Genomic DNA, 14,662 nt, shown 5'->3' on the forward strand with positions numbered 1-14,662 from the left:
GCCGCACAGCCCTCCATGTGCTCAAAAGAGGTAGCCTGACTGCCATTAGGTACCGAGATCGGATGCTTTAGTCGAGGTCTGGGAGGAGATCCCTCAGGAGACCATCCGCAACCTCATCAGGAGCATACCCAGGCGTTTTAGGGAGGTCATACAGGCAAATGGAGGCCACACACACTACTGAGCCTCATTTTGACTTGTTTTAAGGACATTACATCAAAGTTGGATCAGCCTGTAGTGTGGTTTTCCACTTTAATTTTGAGTGTGACTCCAAATCCAGACCTCCATGGGTTGATAAATTTGATTTCCATTCATCATTTTTGTGTGGTTTTGTTGTCAGCACATTCAACTATGTAAAGAAAAAGGTATTTAATAAGAATATTTCATTCACTCAGATCTAGGATGTGTTATTTTAGTGTTCCCTTTATTTTTTTGAGCAGTGTATATGTGGGGGATACAATCTTCCCAGCTCTGCAGATTTTGCTGTGAGGAGGCAGAGTCATTAGATCATTTATTTTGGTATTGTCCATATGTAGCTCGTTTTTGGTCACAGGTCCAGGAATGGCTGAAGAATTGCAACATTTGCCTAGAACTAACGCTGCAGATAGTAATACTGGGTGATTTGAAAAGTCATATTCAATCAATCAATACTTTTTCCAACCTACACTGTGAAAGTTTAAATGATGTATTCAATATAGACAAGACAAATGATGAAGATCAGATTAAATTGTATGACCAATTCATGCAGAAATCGAGGTTCATTCAAAAGGGTTCACATGCTTTTTCTTGCCACTGTAGTAAGCCAACCAACAGAACATTGTTTATAGCTTTGGAGAAATACATGTAAAAAAACAAAAAACCCAGGAGGTACCATACCATGCCCTTTCAAAGTCTCTAGAAAGCATAGTAGGACAAGTTAGGAACTGTATGCTCTCTTACACAAGCTTACGCTGTTGTATGACACCCCACCTGTTCAGGTTATTCTCTATGACCTACCACAGTGAGTCATGAGGACAGGAGTACAGTAGTCTAGACTGATCCGGTACCTACCACAGTGAGTCATGAGGACAGGAGTACAGTAGTCTAGACTGATCTGGTACCTACCACAGTGAGTCATGAGGACAGGAGTACAGTAGTCTAGACTGATCTGGTACCTACCACAGTGAGTCATGAGGACAGGAGTACAGTAGTCTAGACTGACCTGGTACCTACCACAGTGAGTCATGAGGACAGGAGTACAGTAGTCTAGACTGCTCTGGTACCTACCACAGTGAGTCATGAGGACAGGAGTACAGTAGTCTAGATTGATCTGGTACCTACCACAGTGAGTCATGAGGTCCTGGTGGAAGTCCAGCAGCTGCTCTCTGATGTCCTCTGGACACGGACAGTCCCCCTGCTCCTCTCTGAAGCCCAGTAACATGTTGATCTGAGTGGATGGGAGTAGAGGAGATACAGTAATGCTCCAGTAGATATAGATCTTATTATTTCATTTGACACTTTATGGACATAGACACAACTATGAACTACAACTGCCCCCCTGCATGACAGCACCAGTTCTTCTGGACGACTGTGTGATCAAGCTCTCCATAGCCAACGTGAGCTAGACCTTTAAAGAGGTCAACAAGGCCGCAGGGCCAGATGGATTACCAGGACTGGCAAGTGTCTTCACTGACATTTTCAACCTCTCCCTGACCGAGTCTGTAATACCTACATGTACCTGTAATACCTACATGTTTCAAGCAGACAACCATAGTCCCACTGCCTAAATGACTACCACCCCGTAGCATTCACGTCAGTAGCCATGAAGTGCTTTGAAAAGGTTGGCCATGGTTCACATCAACACCATCATGCCAGAAACCATAGACCCACTCCAATTCACATACCTCTCAAACAGAGAGGACTTCCAGACCTTGCCTACCCTTACCACCTGGTGGCGGCCCAACATACCTGCCATGCTGATCCTCAACACTGAAGCTACTCAGGGGTGCGTGCTTAGTCCCCTCCTGTACTCCCTGTTCACCCACGACTGCGTGGCCAAGCACGACTCCAAAACCATTATTAAGTTGGCTGACGACACAACAGTGCCAGAGCCTGATCACCAACAACGATAAGACAGCCCATAGGGAGGAGGTCAGAGACCTGTCAGTTTGGTGCCAGGTAAACAACCTCTCCCTCAATGTGAGCAAGACAAAGGAGCTGATCGTGGACTATAGGAAAAGGAGGGTCGAACAGGCCTCCATTAACATCGAGGGGCCTGTAGTGGAGCGGGTCGAGAGTTTCAAGTTGCTTGGTGTCCACATCAACAAACTATCATGGTCCAAGCACACCAAGACACTTGTGAAGAGGGCACAACAACACCCTTTCCCTCTCAGATGACTGAAAAGATTTGTCATGGGTCCTCAGATCCTCAAAAAGTTCTACAGCTACACCATCAAGAGCATCCTGACCGGTTGCATCACTACCGGGTATGGCAACTGCTCTGCATCTGACCGTAACGCACTACAGAGGGTAGTGCGTACGGCCCAGTACATCACTGGGGCCAAGCTTCCTGCCATCCATGACCTATATACTAGGCGTGTGAGAGGAAGGCCCCAAAAAAATGTCAAAGACTCGAGTAACCCAAGTCAGACAGTTCTCTCTGCTATTCCACAGCAAGTGGTACAGGAGCGCCAAGTCTATTGTCCAAAAGGCTACTTAACAGCTTCTACCCCCAAGCTATAAGACTGCTGAACAATTACTCAAATGGCCACCCCAACTATTTACATTAGCCCCCCCCCCCCCCACCCTTGTTTTTACACTGCTGCTACTCACTGTTTATTATCTTTGCATAGTCACTTTACCCCTACCTACATGTAAAAATTATCTCAACTAACCTGTACCTCCACACATTGACTCGGTTCCGGTACCCCCTGTATATAGCCTTGTTATTCTTATGTCATTTTATTGTGTTACTTATTATTTAATTATTCTTAACTCTATTTATTGAAATGCATTGTTGGTTCATGGCTTGTAAGTAAGCATTTCACGTTTGTTACGCCCTGACCTTAGTATTCTTTGTTTTCTTTATTATTTTGGTTAGGTCAGGATGTGACATGGGTGATATGTGTTTTTGTCTTATTCTAGGGTGTTTGTACTGTCTAGGGGTTTTTGTAGATTTATGGGGTTGTTTTCATCTAGGTGTTTATGTTGGTCTATGTTTGCCTGGATTGGTTCTCAATTAGAGGCAGGTGTTTATCGTTGTCTCTGATTGGGAACCATATTTAGGCAGCCATCTTCTTTGGGTATTTCGTGGGTTATTGTCTTGTTATGTTGCATGTTTTCAAAAAAATGTATTGGAGAAGGGCACACGGGGAGTGTGGCGAAGTCAGGTAGGAGACCTGCGTCAGCTCCCCGTGCTTACCGTGGAGAGAGAGGGCGTTGCACCGGGCAGGCACCGCGTTATGCGGTGAAGCGCACTGTGTCCCCGATGCGTGTGCATAGCCCGGTGCGGTACATTCCAGCTCCTCGTATCGGCCGGGTTAGAGTGGGCATCGAGCCAGGTGCCATGAAGCTGGCTATACACATCTGGTCTCCAGTGAGTCTCCTCGGGCCGGCATACATGGCACCAGCCTTACGCATGGTGTCCCCGGTTTGCCTGCACAGCCCAGTGCGGGCTATTCCGCCTCGCCGCACTGGCCTGGCTACGGGGAGCATTCAACCAGGTAAGGTTGGGCAGGCTCGGTGCTCCAGATCTCCAGTGCGCCTTCTCGGTCCTGTCTATCCGGTGCCATCTCCACGCACCAGCCCTCCGGTGGCAGCCCCCCGCACCGGGCTTCCTGTGCGTCGCCAGAGCCCAGTTCTCCCTGTTCCTCCTCCCCGCACTCGCCCTAAGGTGCGTGTCCTCGGCCCAGTACCACCAGTGCCGGCACCACGCACCAGGCCTACAGTGCGCCTCGTCTGTCCTGAGCCGCCAGAGTCTCCCGTCTGTCCTGAGCCATCAGAGCCGTCAGTCAGCCAGGAGCCGCCAGAGCCGTCAGTCAGCCAGGAGCCGCCAGAGCCGTCAGTCAGCCAGGACCTGCCAGAGCCGTCAGCCAGCCAGGAGCTGCCAGAGCCGTCAGCCAGGACCTGCCAGAGCAGTCAGCCAGGACCTGCCAGAGCCGTCAGCCAGCCAGGAGCTACCAGAGCCGTCAGCCAGCCAGGAGCTACCAGAACCGTCAACCAGCCAGGATCTGCCAGAGCCGTCAGCCAGCCAGGAGCTACCCTTCAGTCCGGAGCTGGCCCTCAGTCCAGAGCTGGCCCTCAGTCCAGAGCTGGCCCTCAGTCCAGAGCTGGCCCTCAGTCCAGAGCTGCCCCTCAGTCCAGAGCTGCCCCTCAGTCCAGAGCTGCCCCTCAGTCCAGAGCTGCCCCTCAGTCCAGAGCTGCCCCTCAGTCCAGAGCTGCCCCTCAGTCCAGAGCTGCCCCTCAGTCCAGAGCTGCCCCTCAGTCCAGAGCTGCCCCTCAGTCCAGTGGGGCCCCTCAGTCCAGTGGGGCCCCTCAGTCCAGTGGGGCCCTTTAGTAGGGTTGCCAGTCCTAGGTTGGCAGCGAGGGTCGCCGTTCCTAGGAGGCCACAAAGCGGACTAAGACTATGGTGGAGTGGGGTCCACGTCCAGCACCAGAGCCGCCGCCGTGAAAGAGGCCCGGACCCTCCCCTTTAGATTAGGTTTTTGCGGCCGGAGTCCGCACCTTTGGGGGGGGGGGGGTACTGTCACGCCCTGACCTTAGTATTCTTTGTTTTCTTTATTATTTTGGTTAGGTCAGGGTGTGACATGGGTGATATGTGTGTTTTTGTCTTATTCTAGGGTGTTTGTACTGTCTAGGGTTTTTTTGTAGATTTATGGGGTTGTCATCATCTAGGTGTTTATGTTGGGCTATGGTTGCCTAGATTGGTTCTCAATTAGAGGCAGGTGTTGATCGTTGTCTCTGATTGGGAACAATATTTAGGCATCTTCTTTGGGTATTTCGTGGGTTATTGTCTATGTTATGTTGCATGTTAGCACATTGTTTATATAGCGGTCACGGTCGTCTTATTCGTTTTGTTGTTTTTGTTTAAGTGTTCTTCGTGTTCTTCATTAATAAAGAAGAATGTATTCTAACCACGCTGCGCTTTGGTCTACTCCATACAACGATCGTGACAACGTTTTTCAGCGCATGTGACAAAAAATGTGATTTGATTTGAACAAAAAGTCTCTCTCTGTGTCTATTTTGTATTCAAGTTATTTAATTCCTCCAATAATCTTAGCCACTTAGACCAGATGTGTACATTTCCCTCAGCAGTCTCCTCTCTGACCCCTGACCTGTTCTTGTGGTGGGGAGCGGAACTCCTTGGTCTTGCGGGCGGTGAGGGCAGCAGACATGTGGAGAGCCTGCATCACCTCGTTGTAGCGGAAGCGCTGGTTCTCCTGCAGGTACCCCACGAAAGTGTCTGAGAATGCCACCACCGCCTCCACCCTGTGACGCACCTGACAGTCACACAGGTATTGGAACAGGTGGCAGATCTGAACAGAGAGGGACAGGAACATCCAGGTCAGGGGTGTGAGTGTCAAGTCATTCAATTTTTCCATTGACAAAGAAGACAGATCATGTACCACAAAAGAAAACATCAGATCCAAAATCAAGGTATTTCTTCCTAAATTGTACCTCAAGTTTGACAGCTTCTGGTAGCTTCATCTGTAGCAGTCCTTTTGTTGGAAGCTTTGGAATTTTCCTCCTTTTATCCCCCTCCCTCTCCATACTTTCCCTATCACTATCTGGCACATTTTCATCCTCCTGCTCTTCCTCTTCCTGCTCCTCCTCCTCCTCCTCTTCTTGGGAACAATCTGCAGGTTGGGAGAAGACTCCAGGCTCGATCAGTGTCAGCACTTTCCCTAGGTCCTCGTCCCCAAACAACCCCATCACCAGCAGGGTGTGGAACAGCCGAATTAGGGGCACCAGCAGCAGCTCAATGCTGCCCCCTTCAGGATCCCTTACACCCTGCCCCACAGCCCACACAGCCTCAGTCAGCATATTCCCTGTCAGGTCCTTCAGAAGTTCCAGTGGGATCTCTGGGCTGTCTATATGGATGCCTTCCCCAGTCACAACCACGCCATCACCACAGGTATCACCATTGACTCCCATGCCATCTCCTCTGATGAAGCAGGGGGAGGTGAAGTGCATCCGGGGTCTGAGGGAGGTGCTGAGGCCCATTCTGGGAACCCACTGGGGGCTTCGACTAGCCCTGGGGCTGGGGTAGAGGGTGATGGCCCTGGTCTGCTCCGTCATGGGGACGATGTACTCGTGGTTCATAGCGAGGCGGGCCCTGGCGTGGGTGTTGAGGTGCACCTGGCCAAGGAGGTGGTAGAAGGCGGAGCGGAGCGGCCCGGGGAGACGGGGGCTCTGGATTGCATAGAGGAGCTGTGATTGGTCCAGGTGGCTGCAGAGAGCGTGGCCCACACGAGTATTGCCCAGAGCACAGAGGGCAGAGTAGAGGAGCAGGGTGTGGTGATGGAAAGACAGAAGGTCACCTAACTCAGAGAGTTCCAGGATGTCCACACACCTACAGGGGAGAGATAAATAGTATGACCTAAATGCAATGTAAAAAAAGCTCAGGTTTAACCATTAAATTGTTGGGAGCATATTTAGAGTGTGCAACTTTATTTATTTTTAAGTGCAATGTTACAATGTGTCTTTGCTTTGACAGTAAATTCATTCCTGACTCATTACGTTCCTCCTGGAAAGCTCTGAGGCATTAGTAAATATGACCTTTGACCTCTGACCTGTTCTCCTCTGGGATGAGCAGGGTCATGACCTGCAGGGGCTCTAAGCACTGGACCCTCCAGCCGAGGCGGTCTTCAGGGTGGGCAGCCTGCACCCTCAGGGTGTGGTCTGGTACACGGGTCCAAAGGATGGGCGACAGCACCTGCACCTGCAGCCTGGGGGGACACTGGGGCATAGCATTCCTCCTCTGGCTCCTGAACAGACCCGCTGACAGGGGCAGCATGTTCTGAACAGAGAATAACACAGGGTTTTTCATTCATGACAATGTTAAGTAGCCCTGTGGATGCGGTAGCAGGGCCATTATGGTAATATATATATATATATTTTTTTTTACAGTATGGACATGCATTGGGGATTGTATAGTATTGTAAACAACACATTTGAAATTGGACAAACAGAGAGTCATCACAGTGTGACCAATGAATAAAGCATTCAGGTTACCTTCACACGCCCTAGCTCAAACTGGAACACATTGGAGCTGTTGGCCTTGGCAAAGACTGCAGGAAACAGCCTAGTGCCGGGCTCCACCTGGTTGATAGCAGTTTGGTCAGTTAATAAGAATAGCTCAGAGACACATTCTATCATATCCCAACTGGTAGTAACTTCTCTTTATAAATCAACCTATTGATAAAAACACAAATTCACATGAAATACTAATGACTAATATGTATTTGCTTGGGAGCCTTCTTCTCTTTGTCACAGCAACATTGTCTTTGCAACATTGTTAGTTGCCTTTAACAGTTGACTTTACCTGAAAGAAGGTCCCCAGCTCCATGCCATTGGAGCTGAATGTTAGCAGACCAGTGGTGGTGTCTATCAGACAGCCTATGGCCAGGCCTGCACTCCTCCTGCTCTGCCCCAGGCCTGTGCTCTCTCCGGCGCACACCATGTAGCAGTTACTACGTTTCACACTGACATACAGAAATATGGTGGGAATGTCAAAATCTAACTTTCGCCTGAAAGCATTGTAATAATAATACAGTGATTGTAAAACACTTTTTAAACATTATGATCAAAACATGTCTAGAGAAAATGGAAGACACAAAATGATGTTGCTTTGCCCCTTATTGAACCGACCTCTCATGGACCTTGCCCATGTCATTTCCGAGGGTGACGGTCACTGTGCGGATCTTTTCCAGGTCAAAGGTCAGCTGGTGCTGGTGGAAGTCAGAGGTGACCCAGCCCACCCAGACAGTGGAGGGGTCCTGACCAGGTAACACCCTCACTGAGTAATAGTACTGTGGAAGATTATAGGGAGTTACTGATTTTCCTTATCAAATGCCCTCAATTGACTTTGCTATCTTTACCCTTTTCATACACAGACAAAAATCTAACTATTTTACCATGCCTGCTTCTTTTTACCATTTGTACATCTGAAAGCGGTAGGGGGAAAAACATGGAAAAATAATACCATCGACATACTAAAGACATAGTCATGATTCCTGAATTTTGACAGACTCGGTTACCAAAATACAGCTATCGGGGCTGTGTGAATGGTTCTCTGCTTTCTGCAGGTAAATTCATTAACACTTTCATTGTTTAACACCTCCCTAATTTCAAATGCAAACAGACTCCATGGTTTAACAACACCCCCCACCCCTCCCAATTTGCCAGTTACCCACTGATATGTATAAAAGTCACCCAGTCACTGATTTCCTCACGCCAGGATTACTGTAACTCTTTGTATACCTGTCTCAGTCAAAACGTCTACAATTAGTTCAAAACGCTGCTGCTCGGCTTTTAAGGCACCAGGTAATTTAACCATATCACACTTATTTTAGCTGCTCTATACTACCAGTCACTTTTAGAATATATTTTAAAATGTTATTAATCACGTTTAAGGCTAGGCTTGGTTTAGCTCCATCCTATATCTCAGATGTTATCTCCCTACGAGCCAGGACACTGCCTGAGATCCTCTGACATGATGCATTCTCTCATGTCAACCATACAGCCCACCACTTCACCACTATGCCAGGGCCAACCCAGGGGCTCACCAACCTGGTGACACCTCTAGGCCTGTGTGAAAACTAAAGGAGACCTGTCATTTTCCATTAGGGCCCCTAGACTTTGAAATGGTCTGCCAGAGGAGATCAGGCTTGCAGATTCAGTGCCTCTTTTCATCTCCCTGCTGAAGACACTTTTATGAAGATGCTTGATTTCAATGTATGATTTTAATTACATATATTGTTTTTCTCCTTTTGTTTTTGTTTCTTTGTTAGTAATTTAATTTTATTGTATTGTTTTATCATTTGAATCACTTTGTTACCTGTATTGAAAAGCGCTACACAAATAAAGTTATTATTATTAAAGAGATATACCTGCAAGAAAGTAGTTCATAAGGGGCTGTTTGAAAGGGAATCATATAAACATTGCCTTATATTTTTGTACAGGTAATATACCACATATTCTGTCTGAAATGGGTAAAAATAGTTGAAGAGTATTACCGTAGTGGACTGGGCCAGATGGTCATAGTCATCCTTGTCAGCATGAACCTCCTGCAGTAGACGGGCAGATGAGTGGCTTTTGTTCAACTCTGGTTTGGGTTTCTTCAACATGAACCTAGGAGCACACATACACATATTTACTTTTATTTAAAAATGCATATCAACACCATGAAATGCGAGCATTTTCCCCCCTGAAAATGTTCCCAAACCATTATACAGTATATGTATTGTTTGTCATAGCCTGGTCTCTTCTCCCTACCGTTGTTTGAGTTTGGATGTTTTATCATGGCTGTAGTCCTTGTGGTTAAGCTCATCCCTGGAGCCAGTGTAAACATGAGCTGATTTCAGCAGCATCTCAAAGTCAGAGTCCACCTCAAACTCCTGCAGGTCTTTCCTGGCTGTGGAGACACTGCTGCTGATAGGTAGAGTAGCCCCTACTGGTCTGGAGAAGGCCTCAGCACACTCTATAGGCATACTGAGTCTGTAGAACCCCATGTCACTGCCACAACTCTGGGGCCCCAATGACCTCTGTGTTACCTTTAGGCACGGTGGGCTCTCAGTGGACCCAGTGATTCTTGTCACCTTGTAAAACAAGACAACTTATAGAATTATACTCACATTTCTACATTAAGACCTATGCTACTAAATATAATGGTAAGATTAAACTCCCTTGTACATGCTTTATAGAATTATACTCACATTTCTACATTAAGACCTATGCTACTAAATATAATGGTAAGATTAAACTCCCTTGTACATGCTTGTAGTGGAGAGATTGACCCATACAGTACTGAGGGGTATACTACAAAGCAAGATCAATGACTTTAATAAATATTCTGAAATAACTTTCCATTTTTTAGAAAGATAAGCTTGAAATGGGCATGGTCTAATTGACTGAAAAACCAAACACATCCAGTATTTAAGTTTAACTTTAGTCAGTAGGTATCAAATCTAGGGCTGTCCCCAACCCCAAAAAATCTTGGTTGACCTAGAATCATCTGTTCTTTCGACCAATCGATTGGTCAAATTGTTTAAAACGTGTATTTTTCCCTATATAGACACACCCTATGTGTTTTAATAAAATCAACTATATGTAGGCTACTGAGAAAGTCTGATGCTTTAAGCACACTGTGATTAAATAATTAAGACACACAAATGACTCGAGGGAGCCAGAGATCAAGATAGCCTAACCAGAAGAGAAAAAACTGTTCCTCCCACTGCTCCTGGCTTTTGCAGATTCTGCTGTTACGCTCCTGCTGTTACGCTCCTAATAAGCAACACCAGGGGACGGCAACCTTTTCCATTTGGAGTGCCAATTTATCTTACCATTTCTACTGATCTGCGTACCAGTTATAACTTTTATATGAACATTTTTGTGGAACAGTTTCATTTAATTTATAATAGTCTTCGTATTTCAACATCATTATCATGTGGTTAATCACAATTCTAAAAGTAACTTCTACTCCCATCTATGTAAAAATAGCCTACATAAAGCCAACAAATAAAAACATTGCAGCCTGCAGGTTGAAAATAACCTGATAAAAATAAACATGCTATGAATCACATTGGCTACGCATGGACTGTCTGCACGGAACTTGAAACATTGTATCAACTATTCTGTGCCCTCAGAGTTTCTCTTCCAGTGAGCTCCAGACAGACACAGCTGTAGGCCATTTGCGCAAGGTTTAAAACCTCTCTGGGATAGGGGGCGGTATTTTCACATCCGGATGAAAAGTGTGCCCAGAGTAAACTGCCTGCTACTCAGGAGGATATGCATGGATAGTAAACACACTGAAGTTTCTAAAACTGTTTGAATAATGTCTGTGAGTATAACAGAACTGATTTGGCAGGCGAAACCCCGAGCACAATCCATCCAGGGAAAAACATTTTCTGAGGTCAATCTGTTTTCCATTGGTTTCCTATGGCAAGCCTGTTTTAAAAGAAATATGCTTGCAGTTCCTATGGCGTCCAACAGATGTCAAGAATTTTTAGAAATTGGTTGATGTTTTTCCTTTGAGTAGTGAAGAAGTAGCCCTTTCCTTTCTGGGTGTACAGCCAAGTGTACTCTTTTGTTTGGGGCGAGTGACCTGAAGCTCGCTCCACATTCATTTTCATCCTCTATTGAACACAGTTTATCCCGTCTTAAATTTGATTGATTATTTACGTTTTAAAATACTTAAAATTGGATTAGGAAAATTGTTTGGAGAAAGTTTACAGGTAACTTTATTAGATATTTTGTAGTCATGCTGGGCGAGTTGGAACCGGTGTTTTTCTGAATCAAACGTGCCAAATAAATGGACATTTTGGGGATATAACGAAGGAATTAATCGATTGGAGTGCCAACAGAAGAAGATCTTCACAGGTAAGGCATGAATTATATGTTATTTCTGAGTTTTGTGTCGCGCCTGGCGTGTTGAAATATGATTGTCATGTATTTGTTTGATGCGGTGCTGTCCTCAGATAATCGCATGGTTTGCTTTCGCCGTTTAGCCTTTTTGAAATTGATACGGTGGCTAGATTAACAAGAAGTTAAGCTTTCATTTGGTGTATTGCACTTGTGAATGTATGAAAGTTAAATATTTCTAATAGTTTTTATTTTATTTTGCGCTCTGCCATTTCACCGGATGTTGTCAAATCGATCCCGCTGACCTGATCCATAAGAGGTTTTAAAGTCCACTGAGACAGGCGTGAATAAGACAGGTGTCTCATGTGCCATAAAAAAAATCATATTTTAGACTGCTCAAAAAACAAAAACCTGGGTCGACCAACAGCCTATCGATCAAACAATCATCCAGTCGACTAAATGGGGTCAGCCCTAATCAAATCAATAGTTATTTCTGGTTGTTTACCAAAGTTAGCCGGCTAACTCATTGATCCTGCTTTGTAGTATACCCCCTGGTTCAGGTCAGGTTGGCTTGTGGATGTGTGGTGACTAACCTGTATGCTATCATGGTCTGTCTGTACAGGGATGAACTGTGGTTGTCTCCAGCTCATCCACAGGGCTGGGTCTCTGGCCATGTTTACAGCAAATGGCTTATAACCTTCCTGTAGGCCACACTCTGTGAAGTAACACAATGAGGCCACGTCACGACCCAGATTCAGCCTGGCCTTCTGGTTCACCCCGAGACTACACACAGGGAGGAAGCCTAGCAACGACAGGAACAGGGGAAGGAGGGAAAACCAACAGGTCAACACATTAAGTTGGTGTTTATGAGGTTGAAGAGATTGACCAAATTAACAAACCCTGGTTGATGTCAAAGTCCTTGGCAGCCAGCTCTGATCCGCGGTCGTTCAAAAGCACCTCTCCATTGAGAGTGACCATCATGGTGCATTCACCCATGTCAACCATACAGCCCACCACATCACCACTCTGCCAGGGGCGACCCAGGGGCTCATCTCCCCGGTGACACCACTGGGCCTGTGTGTGAGAGACAGAAGTGAGCAATTGCAAGAGAACTTACCAATGGCTACACGCCTAGCTGTGTGTAATGTCCAATCCATGACTCGCTTCTAACGGTGGGAGCTTATCTATGTATCCTAAATAATATTATTGATTACAGCATGTCACCAGTAGTCATTTCAGTCTTCTCACCTTGGAGCCGTCAAACACAAAAGCCTGCATGTCTGATCCGAGTTCCCCATTCGGTGGGCAGTGGGGACGAGCCCAGCCTACCCTCATGTCCCCTGCCGTCACCGCCTCAAACTCAAAGTACCACTTCCCCCTGGTCACAGCATACAACTTGTCTGCCCTGAAGACCCTGAACTTCTCAGCCACTGTGTGACATGGGTCTGGCATCACAGCTGAAATCCAAAGGAGTAACAGCACAGAAATACTAGCATATAACGAGACAATTCTTTAAGCAGTAAAACCTGGGATAGCATGACAAATTTTCCACCACACAGCACATTAAAATAACCTTTGAATAATTATTAGAGGTATATACGATTATAATAATGATTAAAATCATTGCTAAGGTGGAACGTGAAATCATCCATACCTCTGTCCTGGTCCAGGGGCTCCAGACTGTAGCCGTAGCCCAGCAGGGTGCACACAGCCTCCCTCACACCGTCTCTGCCAGATTGTCTGCTCCTCTCATCCAGCAGGCTGTAGGGCACCAGGTGGGGGCTCCGCTTGGCCTTCACATCCTAGACAAAACAGAGAGAAAGAATTAGCACTCATTACCGCTATATTACTATCACATACACTGAGTGTACAAAACATTAGACTGACCAGGTTTTTAAAATTTATTTTACTAGGCAAGTCAGTTAAGAACAAATTCTTATTTTCAATGACGGCCTAGGAACAGTGGGTTAACTGCCTGTTCAGGGGCAGAACGACAGATTTGTACCTTGTCAGCTCAGGGATTCGAACTTGCAACCTTTCGGTTACTAGTCCAACGCTCTAACCACTAGGCTACCCTGCCGCAGGTGAATCCAGGAGAGCTATGATCCCTTATTGATGTCACTTGTTAAATCCACTTCAATCAGTGTAGAAGAAGGGGAGAAGACAGGTTAAAGAATGATTTTCAAACCTTGAGACAATTGAGACATGGATTGTGTATGTGTGCCATTCTGAGGGTGAATGGGCAAGACAAAATATTTAAGTGGCTTTGAATGGAGTATGGTAGTAGGTGCCAGGCGCACCGGTTTGAGTGTGTCAAGAACTGCAACCCTGCTGGGTTTTTTACATAACAGTTTCTTGTGTGTATCAACAACGGTCCACCACCCAAAGGACATCCAACCAACTTGACACAACTGTGGGAAGAATTGGAGTCAACATGGGCCAGCATCAGGGCCTCCCGGGTGGTGCAGTGGTTAAGGGCGCTGTACTGCTGTACTGCAGCGCCAGCTGTGCCATCAGAGTCCCTGGGTTCGCGCCCAGGCTCTGTCGTAACCGGCCGCGACCGGGAGGTCCGTGGGGCGACGCACAATTGGCCTAGCGTCGTCCGGGTTAGGGAGGGCTTGGTCGGTAGGGATGTCCGCGACTCCTGTGGCGGGCCGGGCGCAGTGAGCGCTAACCAAGGTTGCCAGGTGCACGGTGTACCCTCCGACACATTGGTGCGGCTGGCTTCCAGGTTGGATGCGCGCTGTGTTAAGAAGCAGTATGGCTGGTTGGGTTGTGTATCGGAGGACGCATGACTTTCAACCTTCGTCTCTCCCGAGCCCGTATAGGAGTTGTAGCGATGAGACAAGATAGTAGCTACTACAACGATTGGATACCACGAAATTGGGGAGAAAAAAAAGGGGTAAAAAAAGAAATAAAAAAAACATGGGCCAGCATCCCGTGGAATGCTTTCGACACCTTGTAGAATCCATGCCCAGACAAATTGAGGCTGTACTAAGGGCAAAAGGTGGTGCAACTCAATATTTGGAAGGTGTTCTTAATGTTTTGTACACTCAATGTACAGACGAAACTAGTCTGCTCCTTCAAATCCTTCATCAAGACATAT

The 14,662-nt window shown here is 46.6% G+C and overlaps 1 protein-coding gene across 1 annotated transcript in view; it reads right to left on the reverse strand.

The window, feature by feature from the left end:
• Positions 1-14,662, reverse strand: part of LOC115136514 (ryanodine receptor 2-like) — a 94,520-nt gene that overhangs the window by 63,313 nt on the left and 16,545 nt on the right. Inside the window, exons 25-37 of the mRNA XM_065023157.1 lie at positions 13,211-13,358; positions 12,805-13,013; positions 12,456-12,630; positions 12,150-12,358; positions 9,472-9,794; positions 9,213-9,327; positions 7,846-8,006; positions 7,520-7,679; positions 7,210-7,296; positions 6,768-6,994; positions 5,653-6,547; positions 5,310-5,510; positions 1,318-1,423 (exon numbers count right to left, since the gene is read on the reverse strand). Of these exons, the coding sequence (XP_064879229.1) occupies positions 1,318-1,423; positions 5,310-5,510; positions 5,653-6,547; positions 6,768-6,994; positions 7,210-7,296; positions 7,520-7,679; positions 7,846-8,006; positions 9,213-9,327; positions 9,472-9,794; positions 12,150-12,358; positions 12,456-12,630; positions 12,805-13,013; positions 13,211-13,358 (3,016 nt within the window). The remainder of the gene's footprint in view (positions 1-1,317; positions 1,424-5,309; positions 5,511-5,652; positions 6,548-6,767; positions 6,995-7,209; positions 7,297-7,519; positions 7,680-7,845; positions 8,007-9,212; positions 9,328-9,471; positions 9,795-12,149; positions 12,359-12,455; positions 12,631-12,804; positions 13,014-13,210; positions 13,359-14,662) is intronic.

This window comes from Oncorhynchus nerka, linkage group LG10 (genome assembly GCF_034236695.1).
Source record: "Oncorhynchus nerka isolate Pitt River linkage group LG10, Oner_Uvic_2.0, whole genome shotgun sequence".
In the NCBI taxonomy this organism is placed as follows: Eukaryota; Metazoa; Chordata; class Actinopteri; order Salmoniformes; family Salmonidae; genus Oncorhynchus; species Oncorhynchus nerka.